Here is a 14,605-nt window from a genome sequence, read left to right on the forward strand (position 1 = left end):
AGAGCCCATGCTCTGCAACAAGAGAAGCCACCACAATGAGAAGTCCGCGCACCTCAACTAAGAGTAATCCCTGCTCACTGCAACTGGAGAAAGCCTGCATGCAGCAACAAAGACCCAATGCAGCCAAAAATAAATAAATTAAATAAATAAATAAATAAATAAATAAATAAATAGATGTATTAAAAAAAAGAAAGAAATGGGGGCTAGATACCCTGCAAGAAATTTGGATTTAAAAAAAAAAAGTTTACATTTTTTTATGATTTACATTTTTTATGATTACTTTTTATCTCAACTATTGGCTTACAAGCTGATTGAAAGAATTATTTTTTCTCAGATACTATGTTTTTATTTCTAGCATTTTCATTTTACTCTCTTTACAGTTTCTATATTTCTTCTGAAATTTTCCATCTTTTTCATTTATGTTGTTTACCTTTTCTACTAGCTCCTTTAACATATTATTCATAGCTTTCTTAAAGTCCTTGTCTAATAGTTCTACAATCTGAGTTATTTCTCCATCTGGCTTTATAGATTACATTATCTTTGACAATGGATGACATTTTTTAAAATTGCTTTTTTGTTTATTTCATAATTTCTATTAAATACTAGAAATTATGTGTGGAAGAACAGGACAGACTGAGATAAATTATATTTACACCCAAAAAAGGGCATGCTTCTTTTTCTATCAAGGTGATAGTATGTGAGGGACTGCGACAATCTAGTCAATACTGAGTTCTATTTAGGTTCTCTTGCTTTACCTTCAGTGCACCACAAATTTGAAATACCCCCAACAGTGGGATGCTTCTACCTTGTGAAAGTGTGTGCCAAGAATTCTTCTAAGTGTCCCAACTGCACTCTAAGCTTTCCAGTCCCTGCATGCCTGCAGTATAGAGGGATGTCTCTCTCCCCCAGTACTCGATTAATCTTGATGGTTTCTCATTGTTCAGTTCATGATAATGGACGGAAGATTTCTTGGATCTACAGGTAGCACATCAGTATAACGTAGGCCCTTTGCTCCAGCTGAGTCTTGGAGGTGTGGCTTTCCTGGTGTTTCTGTCCCTCTCCCCTAAGACAACCAAACTATGTCGTATAAATGTGGGTGGTCCTGGGCAGGACAGAGGTTCCTGCCTCTCCTCCAGTAGTAAGAGATTTCTGTCTTAATAAAGGTCCTGATTTCAATAGGGTTTCCTGCCCAACTCCCAGGTGTAGATGGCTTTTGTTTCTATTCAGCCCCCAGAAGCAGTTGATCCTGAACTGGATTTTGGAGGCTCGGGGAGGGGGACTTTACCTCTCTCACAGTGGCTTAAGGCTTTTGATTAGTGTGAGTTGAGAAAAGGGTCCAGGAAATAGGCAGGGTATTGTGCTTGTACGCTACTGGTAGGGGTGCTCTCTCATCTCCTAGTCAGCATGTGGTAGAGGCCAATGGAAATAAAGCTTGTGAGTGAGTATGGACTCCCTGTGTCAGGAACTCCTATTGTTTTGGACTGTCATGGCAGCCTATGCTCAGCTTTTATAATTCTGTTACATTTTAGCTGTTTTCTTCTTATCCACTTTTATGGTAGCTACGTTCTTACTGCTGCTCTGCCAAAGGAAAACATTATATATGTCTCATCTCTCCTCTCAACAAACTAGGAAAAGAAGGAAATTTTCTCAACCTAGGAAAGGGCATCAATAAAAATCTTAAAGATAACATCATAATCAATGGTGAAAGACTGAATGCTTTCTTTCTAAGACTGGCAGCAGGGAAGGCTATTCAACCCTACCACTTCTGTTCAGAATTGTACTTTTGTTCCTTCAATGTGATAGGCAACAAAAATAAATAAAAGGCATACAGATTACAGGGAAGAAATAAAAGTACCTTTACATGCAGACAAAATGATGTCTATGTAAAAAATCCCAAAGAATTTACCAAAAAGCCGTAAGAACTAATAAGTGAGTGCAGCAAGGTTACAAAATAAAAGATCAATATACAAAAATCAATAAAAATCCTGTATTTAGCAATGAAAAAGTAGAAATTTAAATTTAAAAGTACTATTTACAAGAGCATAAAAAGACATGAAATACCTAGAAATAAATCTAACAAAATGTATTCAAGAAAACTAGAAAACGTTGCTGGGAGAATAATTAAAGTCCTAAATCAAAAGAGAGAGATACTCTTTTCATGGATCAGGAGATTGAATAATATTAAGAAGTTAATACTCAATACCGCCTCACACCTGTTAGAACAGCTATTATCAAAAAGAGAGGAAGTAACAAGTGCTGACGAGAATGTATAGAAAGGGATCCCTTGTGCACTATTGGTGGAAATGAAAATTGGTGCAGTTGATATGGAAAATTGTGTGGAGGTTCCTCAAAAATTTAGATGGAACTACCATATGATCCAGCAATTCCACTTTCAGGTATTTATCCAAGAAAATGAGAACACTAACTCGAAAAGATATATGCACCCCCATGTTCATTGCAGCATTATTTACAATAGCCAAGACAACGTAAGTGTCCACTGATGTATAAATGGATAAAGAAAATGTGGTATGTAGGGGACTTCCCTGGTGGCGCAGTGGTTAGGAATCTACCTGCCAATGCAGGGGACACGGGTTCAATCTCGGGTCCGGGAAGATCCCACATGCCGCGGAGCAACTAAGCCCGTGCGCCACATCTACTGAGCCTGCACTCTACAGCCCGCCAGCCATAACTACTGAAGCCCATGTGCCTAGACCCGTGCTCTGCAACAAGAGAAGCCACCGCAATGAGAAGCCCGCGCACTGCAATGAAGCATAGCCCCCATTCACCGCAACTAGAGAAAGCCGCGCGCAGCAACGAAGACCCAACGCAGCCAAAAAAAAAAAAAAAAAAAAAGAGGTATGTATATATATACACACAATGGAATATAATTGAGTCATAATAAAGAAAGAAATCTTGCCATTTGCAACAACATGTATTGTTGAGGGTATTATGCTAATAAGCAAAATAAATCAGACAGAGAAACTCAAATACCTTATGATCTCACTTATATGTGAAATCTTAAAAAACAAACAAACAAACAAACAACTCCAACCCCCACTCCACCAAGCTCACAGATACAGAGAACAGATTGGTGGTTGACAGAGGCAAGGGGTTGGGGGCAATGAGTGAAATGGGTAAAGGAGGTTAAAAGGTACAAACTTCCAGTTATAAAATAAATGGGTCATGGGACATAATATACAGCATGGCGACAGTAGTTAATGACACTGCGTTGCGTGTTTGAAAGCTGCTAAACGAGTGGATCTTAAGGGTTCTCATCACAAGAAAAAAATTTTTGTGAGTATACATGGTGATGGATGTTAACTGAACTTATTGTGGTGATCATTTTGCAATATATACAAGCATGAAATCATTATGTTGTACACCTGAAACTAATATAACGTTGTATGTCAACTGTATCTCAATTTAAAAAAAGAAGTCAATTCTTACAAATTAATCCATAGATTCAAAACAATTCCAATCAAAATTGTACATACTTAAGCTAATTCTAAAAACTCATAAGGAAAAGCAAAGGACTTATAAGGGACAAAACAATTTTGAATAAGAATAAAGTAGGGGGTGAACACTGTGTGATTTCAAGACTTATTATAAAGGTAGAGTAATCAAGCCAATGTAGTATTCTGTAAGGTCAGATGTATAGATCAATGAAACAGAATAGAAAGTTCAGAAACAGACCTATACATATATAACTAAGTGATTTTTTATGAAGGTGCCACGACAACTCAATGAGGGAAAAACTGTCTTTCCAACAAAGAGTGCTGGAACAATTGAAAATTCATATGCAAACAAACAAAAAAACCCAAAAATCAGAAAACAAACTGAACCTCCACCCTGAACAAGCCACCTCAATGAGAAGCCCGAGCACCGCAACAAAGAGTAGCCCCCCACTGTCTGCAACTAGAGAAAGCCCGTGCGCAGCAACAAAGACCCAGCACAGCCAAAATTAATAAAATAAAGTAAATAAGTTTATATATATATAAAAAAATAAAACAGAAATGGGATCTACAGACTTGGAAGAATTATTTGGAAATGACATATATGTTAGAGAATTTGTTTCCAAAATATATCAAGGGCTCTTATAACCCCATATAAATATGGGCTTGATATGAACACTTTTCAAAAAAAAAGAAATGAATGGCTAAAAGGCACATGAAAATATGCTCAAGATCATTAGTCATTAAGAAAAGGCAAGTTAAAATAATCATGAGATACTACTACATACCGAGAAAAATAACTAAAAATAAACAGACTGACAATACTAAGTACTGACAAAGATATAGGACAACTGGAACTCTGATACATTGTCAGTAGGGATGCAAAATGATATAGCACTTGGAAAAACAATTTCACAGCTTTTTATGAAGTTAAATCTATGCTTTCCACATGACCCAGCAATCCCAGTTCCAGCTATTTACTCAAGGGAAGTGAAAATATATCCATACAAAGACTTGTACATGAATGATTAAAACAGGCTTATTCACAATAGCCCAAACTGAGACTATGCCAAATGGCCATTATGTGGTAAAGGAATTTAAAAAGATTGTTATATTAATATAGATATATAAATATTTATGTATCCACACATTGGAATATCAGTCAGCAATATAAATGAAAAAACTAATGGATCAATATTCAAAAGCTTTATGCTAAGTGAAATAAGCCAGACAAAAGGCTACATACTATAGGATTCCATTTTCGTGACATTCTGGAAAATTCAAAACTATAGTGATAGAAAGCAGATCTGTGACCACCAAAGTCTAGAGGGAGGTGTGACGGAAATGACTACAAAGGTGCATGAGGAACCTTTTGGGGTAATGAAAATATTCTCTACCTTGATTGCAGTGGTAACTGACTATATGTATTTGTCAAGCCTCATCAAACAATATGTTTTAAAAAGAGAAATTTCACTGTATATGAATTATACCTCAATAAACCTCTCTTTAAAAAATTATGTTATAGAGAAAAAAAAAATTATGTTATAGGGACTTCCCTGGTGGTGCAGTGGTTAAGAATCCACCTGCTAATGCAGGGGACACGAGTTTGAGCCCTGGTCCAGGAAGATCCCACATGCCGCGGAGCAACTAAGCCCGTGCGCCACAACTACTGAGCCTGTGCTCTAGAGTCCACAAACCACAACTACTGAAGTCCCATGCCTAGAGCCATGCTCCGCAACAAGAGAAGCCACCGCAATGAGAAGCCCGTGCACCACAATGAAGAGTAGCCCCCGCTTGCCACAACTAGAGAAAGCCCGCACGCAGCAACGAAGACCCAACGCAGCCAAAAATAAATAAAAAATAAATTAAAAAAAAATTATGTTATAAAAGATCTCAGAATTGGAGAAAGATGACACTCATTAGTATGTATAAGTTCAACCATGTCGGTAAAAACAGCTGACAATGTGTGATGCGTCTACTTGAGAGTCATACTGAGATTTAAAAACTCTAACACCCTCTAATTTGCACTTTTGGACAAACAGAATGTGAACACATCTATCTGCAGGGATCTAAAAACATAATACCAATTAAAAATGATTGACTTACATAAAAAAAGATTATTTGTAGCAATTATGTAGGAACACCATGGAAAAAGCTGGCAACAAAGATGAATATATATAAGTCCTTTAAATGAGAAAGTGTAATATATATTATACTCCCTCATCAAAGTATACCCATATATAGAAAAGGATCGATATATGAACAGGTATAATAGTGTTCATTATACTACTGTTTACTTTGAATATGTCTGAATTTTTCCATAACAGAGATTAAAAATTAAATGGCAAAGACATGTTGCAGTATGCAAATAAGCTGCTTAATTTAAAAAAATTAAATACATTAAATAATTTGTATCAAGACAAACACATGATGGCCCAGCAATGAGTACCTTGGCAATAGCAGTTTGCTTAAACATGCGAGTAATCAACCCCATGATAGTCTTGGTGGCATCTGAATTTGGAACTCTCATTAATTTTTCCCACTCTTCAAAGCTGGAATTCAATTCCTATGTAGGAGAAAATAATGTTTAGAAATACAGCATAAAGAACATAGCAATTAATTCAATAATGAATCATGTCCTACTTATTTTTTTATATAGAAATATATATATATGAAGAAAAATTCCCAAAGGTGCCAGTATGTTGATTTAAAAAACATCAATCAGTGTGGAGGTAGGTCAGACACATGTTTACGCTAATGACAGAAAGCAATGACAAGGTGTGGGAGGAAACCAAGCCCTTTGCTAACATCATATATCAAACAACTGCAGCCTTCTCTTACAGAGGAGCATGTAGTAAAGTAAAAATAAAAATTTAAGAAAAATTTTAAATAAAATTTTTATGTAAAAACAAAAACTTAAAGAACTCACAGTAGCAAAAATATATATGGTAGCAAAGCATTTTTTACTAAAAGCATTGAATTTATTTAAATAAGCATAAAGACTTGGGGAATATTAGTTAAATAAAATGTAACATAGTCATATATTAACACTTATTTTTCTTTTGTTAAAATAATGGATAGAGAAAATCAGATCGTTTTTATTTTACCAATAATATATTGCTCAATGTTTACAAAATTCTTAGTCTCAGCTTTCAAGACAAAACAAGGCAATAAACAGTCTTTGTTGACAAAGTTATATCCAGATTTGAAGAAATTTCAGAGACTATAAAAGCACTGTACTCCCCAAAAGTAAATGTAGACAAGGATTACCTAATCTTGTATTACCAATTCTGGTTTCTAATATGTTGAACTTTACATCTTACAACATGATCACAGAGTTTTAGGATTTCAAGAACAGGGGGCTGGATCCAAATTATCCTAGAAGACAGCTACTCATACTTAAAAAAAAAAAAAAAAAAATCCTACAGCAAGAAAAAGAACTTCCCTTGCTAATTATTGGGCTTCACACCCTACATATACTTAGAATTCTTTTTTTTTTTTTTAACATCTTTATTGGAGTATAATTGCTTTACAATGGTGTGTTAGTTTCTGCTTTATAACAAAGTGAATCAGTTATACATATACATATGTCCCCATACCTCTTCCTTCTTGCGTCTCGCTTAGAATTCTTAATACTAAGTCTATGTTGCAATTGAAGTGCTTTTTTTCTCTATTTAGCAGAAATGTATTTTTTAATGACTAAGATACTAAATCTTTTCACATTATTTGATGACTAAATTTAAATTCTTCCTGCTCTCTTCTTGAAATGATACAAAGCCAATTCATATGGCTCTATTAATTAAACCTATTTTAAGAAAATGGACTTTTCCTTCTGTGAAATATGAAATATGTGCTATCCTTCACAGTATAATTTAAAATGATTTCAAATAAGACTCTCAATCAAACACGGGTTCTCACCTTGGCTGCTGCTGATGGAAGATCAAATGGAATACGCTGTCTGATTTTAGGGGGCAGCTGGGTTAAAACTTCAGCCTTTAATCTTCTAATCATTATGTCACTTAATAGCTGATGAAGTTCATTAAGATTTGATGCCCCTCTGCAATCCCACTGAGGTCTTTTACCAAAATATCTGTTAATATAAAGAAAACACATGTAGCAAAGCTGAACTTTAGAGTAAGAAAACAATTTACCCAGTGTGTTCTTCCTTTTAATGATAAGGAGCCATGACGCTGTTTATTTCTTTTTTTAAGATTTTTTTTTTTTTGATGTGGACCATTTTTAAAGTCTTTATTGAATTTGTTACAATATTGCTTCTGCTTTTACGTTTTGGTGTTTTTGGCCGCGAGGCATGTGGGATCTTAGCTCCCTGACCAGGGATCGAACCCACTCCTTCTGCATTGGAAGGCGAAGTCTTAACCACTGGACTGCCAGGGAAGTCCCTTTACTTTTATTTTTGAATGCAAATTAGTTTCAAAAAGCTCAGCTTTAGAAATAGTAATGAATAAGATTACACATTACTCTCAGCTGTAGTAAATGTTAGTGTTTAAACATAGTGTTTATACTGAGTTAATAAAAGGGTGGGATGAACTGATAACTCTGAATACCACTGGCATTTTGGATGACCTCACACGTGGCAGTGTGTTTAGCAGATCTAGCCCTAAATAAGCACTAACTGCAAGTACACCAGCCAGTATACGTAACAACCAAAACCAGCTAAAATGATTTCCACAAATTCTAGGAGGCAATATTATCTCCCATTGAACTGTTAAGGATAGCAGATAGATCACTTGGTGATCTCTTCTTCCTTTGAACCACTGGACTGACAGCAAAGGAAAAAAAAAAAGGTACAAATGCACTATGAAAGAGAGATGGGAGAGAAAACATCAGAGGATAAGTGATTTCAACAAACGTTTGTAAGTCAGACAGACAAGCGGTAGCTGACCTGACAAAAGAAAGTAAGCTACAATTTAAAATGTTTGCAGTAGGGAACTTATCCTCTAGATCTCTGAGAAGATCAAGAGTTGGAAGCACCAAGCACTGGGGTAGGTATTAAATCTAGTGGACCTATTGAACTTAGGCTTCAGGACAGCTGGCCTAATAGCATCCCTGAATCACTGTGACAACCCCACACAAATCCACAAAATTCCCAATCATCTTCCAGGGGCCAATACTACTAAAAATAGCTACTAGAGAATAATTAACAAAGGAAAAATTCCTGTTAGGTTGTATTATAATTACTAATATTAAAAATTAAATAACTATTCATTTTAGTGCTATTTGGTGGTATATAATGCAAACAGTGTCATTTTGAGAAACCTGGAACTTGGCTGACATTGATTATTTTTTTAGTTTAATGTATTTTGATAGCAAACATACAGGAATAGTACCAAAAACATTAAAATCATGTATTTGCATGTAGAATTGATTAGAAAAGTATAGTGAATGGATGGAACTACTGTATGATAAAATGACAGACACCACTTAGTTGTCATCAATAAGAAATGTATTTGCTTTAAAAAACTAAAGGCTAAAAAAAAAAAAAAAACAAAAACTAAAGGCTGGCATTGTAAAAAATTTAATAGGTTTAGTTATAATTGTTATAAATTGAATTACTGAAACTTGTTTATTTTGACTTCCTTTAATGCTTTATGTCTCCATATTTATATTAAAACTTTATACACTAATGAAAATGGAAAAATACTTGCCAATAACCGATTCTGTCACCTATTTTTCCATTCACAATCAAGATACTTAAGTACATTTTGACCTCACGGTAGAAAAAAAAAGGAAAAAAAATCTAATTTTTGTCAATTATATCTTAATAAAACTGGAGAAAAAAACTGAACAGGAAAATAATCTAATGTTTAGGACTACAGAAAATGAGGAAAAGACGTTGGGTCTTTTTTTGCTGCCATTAAAATGAATTCTTAAGCACATTCTCCACCTTTGCAACACATTGGGCAAGTGTACAACATGCTAAGTGGAGGTCTTCTGGCACAATTATTCCACTTTGGTACAGAGAGCACACAGGTGTTGTCACACAGGCTAACCACATAGGCCTCACCTGCCTCCTGCAGAGCACAAAATAGTTGAGCACCACATGCACAGGTCTGCTTTGAAGTTGGAGCAATCTAATTTCAGATGCCACACTCTACCAGTACCAGGCCTGTAACAATGAGGTTTCTTCACCCCTCCAGGAGAAGGCACTCTATTGAGAGACGCTTTTGTAGCCAGTTGCCTCCTGGGTGCTTTGCCACTGGTTGATTGCAAGCCCTATACTTGGTGTAAATGATGGTTTAGAGAAATCCTTTCATCCACCCTCCCTAATCCTCACTCCTTCTCTTTTAGCTGGAGTCAGACCCCTTGAGGTGGTATTGACTTTAAAGAGTGTTGGCAACACCACATGCTTCTGAGCCCCAGACTCAAGTTTGGGGTGCAAAAGGCAAATGAGAAGGGGAGGGAGGGCTAGAGATGCCACCTGTAAACACCTAGTCTCTTCCCCTTAAATTTGATGTAAATTATACATACTTTTTGGAATATCCTATTCTTTCTTAAAAACAGCTTTACAAAGATATAATTCATAATTCCATACAATTCACCCACTTAAAGTGTACAATTCAATAACGGTTTCTAGTATATTCACAGATATGTGAAACTACCACCATCACAGTAAATTTTAGAACATTTTCATCATCTCAAGAAGGAACCTTGGGCTTCCCTGGTGGCACAGTGGTTAAGAATCCGCCTGCCAATGCAGGGGACACAGGTTCGAGCCCTGGTCAGGGAAGATCCCACATGCCACGGAGCAACTAAGCCCATGCGCCACAACTACTGAGCCTGCGCTCTAGAGCCCGTGAGCCACAACTACTGAGCCTGTGCTCTAGAGCCCGCGAGCCACAACTACTGAAGCCCGTGTGCCTAGAGCCCGTGCTCCGCAACGAGAAGCCACTGCAATGAGAAGCCTGCGCACCACAATGAAGAGTAGCCCCTGCTTGCCGCAACTTGAGAAAGCCTGCACGTAGCAACGAAGACCCAACGCAGCCAAAAATAAATAAATAAAACAAATAAATTTATTAAGAAAAAAAAAGAAAAAGAAAGACTCTCGTATCCTTTAGCTATCACTCCCTTAACCTCTGTCCTGTCTACCCAGCCCTAAGCAACCACTAATCTATTTTCTGTCTCTAAAGATTTTCCCATTCTGAATTTCCATATATATGGAATCATACAGCACTGTATAGTCTTTTGTGACTAGCTTCTATTACTTACCATAATATTTTCAAGATTCATCCATGTTGTAGCAAATAATATTCCATTGTATGGATATACCACATTTTGTTTATTCATTTATCTGTTGATAGACATTTGGGTTGTTTCCAACTTTGGGCTTTTATAAACAATGCTGCTATCAAAATTCATGTACAAGTTTTTCTGTGGACATATACTTTCATTTCTCTTGGGTATATACCTAGGAGTTGAATGGCTGGCTTGCACGGTAATTCTATGTTTAATCATTTGAGGAAGTGCTAGACTGTTTTCCAGAGTAGCTAGACCAGTTTACATTCCAACCAGCAGTGTTCAAGGATTCCAATTTCTCCACATCTTCATCAACACTTGTTATGTGACTTTTTGAGTTTAGCCATGCTAGTGGGTATGAAGTGGTATCTCACTGAGGTTTCGATTTCTATTTCTCTGATGACTAATGATGTCAAGCATTTTTTTTTCATGTGCTCATTGGCCATTTGTATGTCTTTGTTGGAGAAATGTCTATTCAAATACTTTACCCATTTTTTTTTTTTTTAAATTATACTTTACCAGTCACTGCTTATCTCAGTGCTGGTTTTCTTTTCTTTTCTTTTTTTTTAAATATTTATTTATTTACTTATTTATGGCTGTGTTGGGTCTTCGTTTCTGTGCGAGGGCTTTCTCTAGTTATGGCGAGCGGGGGCCACTCTTCATCGCGGTGCGTGGGCCTCTCACTGTCGCGGCCTCTCTTGTTGCGGAGCACAGGCTCCAGATGCGCAGGCTCAGTAGTTGTGGCTCACGGGCCTAGTCGCTCTGTGGCATGTGGGATCTTCCCAGACCAGGGCTCGAACCCGTGTCCCCTGCATTGGCAGGCAGACTCAACCACTGCGCCACCAGGGAAGCCCTACCCATTTTTGAATTTGGTTGTCATACTGAGTTGTACGAATTCTTAATATATCTAGATACAAGTCCCTTACAAAATGTATGATTTACAAACAATTTCTCCTATTCTGTGGGCTGTCTTTTCATTTGTTTCTATTTACAATTTTGTTTGCTTAAGTTACCATTTATTTCAGATTTTAAGTCCTAATGTTATTTAACTTGTTGTGTTAAATAACATTAGAAGTGGGACCTTATAGCATGTTGGGAAGAATGGTGCACACTGAATAAAGAAAGGTGACCAGTCTTTCCCTAATAGGAGCTATTCACCATCTACTTTTATTGTAGCCACTCAAACTTACTTTTGTACAGATGGCTGCCTATAGCATTTAGCTGCTGGTTTTTATTTTAGAACTATATTCTTAATGAAGTTTTAAAAAATCAAAGTGACACATGCAATAGTTTTCAAACTTCAAATAAAAAGACTTCCAAGCAAACAGGGTCAGTAAGTTCAGGCTTTGATTTATCCTCTTTGCTTCAAACTCAGGATAGGTAAAATATAAAGAGAAAACAAAAATCCACATTTGGGGATAAAGACAAGGTAAATGCCTCTGTAGTCCAGAAACAGAACAAAAATGTAAAGACAAGAGCAGGGTTAAAGCCATGAAGCTGCTGTTTTATGTTTAAGAGAAGGCAGTAAGAATCAAGAATCAGGGTTGTAAGGACAAAGTATTTTTGGTACAGTGTTAATATAAAATGGATTTTCTAGGAACCATAAATGTTGTTAACGCAAAAGAATATTGTACTTTGCTTTATTAGAAAATTAACCCAAAGTTGCTTGCCACTTTGGAAAATCATGTCACTGGCAACAGTGACACTGAAGTAGCTGCCTTGCAAACACACACAGCTATATTAGCTTGTATTTGTAGAGCAAGTGTTTATAATGATTCCATACAGACATCAACTTTCATCAATTTTATGATTCAGATTCCCCCCTTTAATATATCTGAAATTCCCAGAGATCTATTAGTTTAATTGTAGCAGTTCTTCCCTTAGTGGTATGTAAAATAATACTGCATATTATAATCAAGGTTGTCTTAGATTCAGTAAAATCCAGTATATAAATATACTTATTTCACTCTTTTTAAAACTGAATTCCAGTGTAGTCATTCCTATCTAATGATTATACAGACAAGATGGTGGAGTAGAAGGATGTGAGCTCACCTCTTCTTAAAGAAACACCAAAATCACAACTAACTGCTGAACACCATTGACAAAAAAACGTTGGAACCTACCCAAAAAGATATCCCACATCCAAAGACAAAGAAGAAGCCACAACGAGACGTAGGAGGGGCACAACTGTGATAAAATCAAATCCCATACATGCCAGATGGGCAACCCACAAGCTGGAACATAATTATACCACAGAAATTCTCCCACAGGAGTGAAAGTTCTGAGCCCCACATCAGGCTCCCCAGCCAGAGAATCTGGCTCTGAAGGTCAGTGGGGTTTGACTGCAGGAATTCCACAGGACTAGGGGAGACAGAAACTTCAGTCTTGGAGAGCACACACAGGGTCTCGTGCGCACCAGGACCCAGGGGAAAAAGTCAGTGACCTCATAAGAGACTGGGCCAGACTTATTTGCTAGTATTGGAAGGTCTCCTGCAAAGGCGGGGAGCAGCTGTGGCTCACTGTGGGGACAAGGACACGGGTAGTGATAGCTCTGAGAAGTACTCATTGGTGTGAACCCTCCTGGAGGCCACCATTTTCTCACCAAGACCTGGCCCCAGCCGACAGTCTGCAGGCTCCAGTGCTGGGACGCCTCAGGCCAAACAACCAACAGGGTGGGAACACAGCCCCACCCATCAGCAGACAGGCTGCTTAAAGTCTTCTAAGCACACAGCTTCCCAATAAACACACCCCCTGACATGGCTCTGCCCACCAGAGGGACAAGAACCACCTCCACCCACCAGTGGGCAGGTACCAGTCCCTCCCCGCAGGAAGCCTGCAAAGCCTCTTAGACAGCCTCATCCATGAGGGGGCAGACAGCAGAAGCAAGAAGAACTATAACCCTGCAGCCTGTGGAACGGAAACCACAATCACAAAAAGTTAGACAAAATGAGACAGCAGAGGAATATGTCCCAGATGAAGGAACAAGACAAAACCCCAGAAGAACAACTAAGTGAAGTGGAGAGAGTCAATCTACCTGAAAAAGAATTCAGAGTAATGATAGTACAGATGATACAACATCTCAGAAAAAGAATAGAGGCACAAATCAAGAAAATACAAAATCAAAAGATTTATAGACAAGCAAAAGCTAAGAGAATTTAGCACCACCAGACCAGCTTTGCAACAAATGCTAAAGGAACTTCTCTAGGTGGAAAAGACCACAACTAGAAAGAAGAAAATTACAAATGGAAAAGCTCCTATCTATTTACATTCAAAAGTACATATTATTTTATTTTAGTTTGCATAATTTTAATTTTTCCCCTGTGTTATGCTGGGTTGTATTAGTTTTTAAAAAAATTACCAGTAGACATAGATTATTATATCTATGTATTTTGTTTCAGTATTAGGGGAGCATTACACAATATTTATTACAAGACGTGGGCATTAGGTCAATAGGGTTGAGAAACACTGCTCTACAATACTACTACTTCCCTGCTCTTATTATGGTCATTTACACCTATTATGTACTATATATGTAAGACTAAGTTCTGAGAAAAAAAGTTATTTAATATTTGTGCATGTCAATCTTTAACACAAAGTAAATAAATAAAAGCCCATAAGGAGCAATAAAGACCAAATAAAGTAAACGAACAAACAAAACCCCCACAACATTTGAGGAAGATGAATGCACAAGATCTTAAATGCCTTAAATTAGAAAACTGTAAGTATTATGAAGGTAAATGTAACATGACATGCAGTACAACATAGCTACAAAGATGGCAGAATAGTGACTCTTACCACAAATAAAATGTGAAGAAATAGCTCATAAGCTAAAAAAAGGTATTAAATGGAACTCCTCATACAGTCAAATTCTCTTTACCTGGATAGGTGTACACTAAGGC

At 36.9% G+C, this 14,605-nt stretch overlaps 1 protein-coding gene across 3 annotated transcripts in view; it reads right to left on the reverse strand.

Moving 5' to 3' along the window:
* Positions 1 to 14,605, reverse strand: part of ZRANB3 (zinc finger RANBP2-type containing 3) — a 265,687-nt gene that overhangs the window by 70,573 nt on the left and 180,509 nt on the right. For all 3 annotated transcript variants that reach the window (XM_036858718.1, XM_036858719.1, XM_036858720.1), the window contains 2 exons: positions 7,371 to 7,542; positions 5,902 to 6,018 (listed from right to left, as the gene is read on the reverse strand). In XM_036858718.1, the coding sequence (XP_036714613.1) occupies positions 5,902 to 6,018; positions 7,371 to 7,542 (289 nt within the window). The remainder of the gene's footprint in view (positions 1 to 5,901; positions 6,019 to 7,370; positions 7,543 to 14,605) is intronic.

Source organism: Balaenoptera musculus, chromosome 7 (assembly GCF_009873245.2).
Source record: "Balaenoptera musculus isolate JJ_BM4_2016_0621 chromosome 7, mBalMus1.pri.v3, whole genome shotgun sequence".
NCBI classification, from domain to species: Eukaryota; Metazoa; Chordata; class Mammalia; order Artiodactyla; family Balaenopteridae; genus Balaenoptera; species Balaenoptera musculus.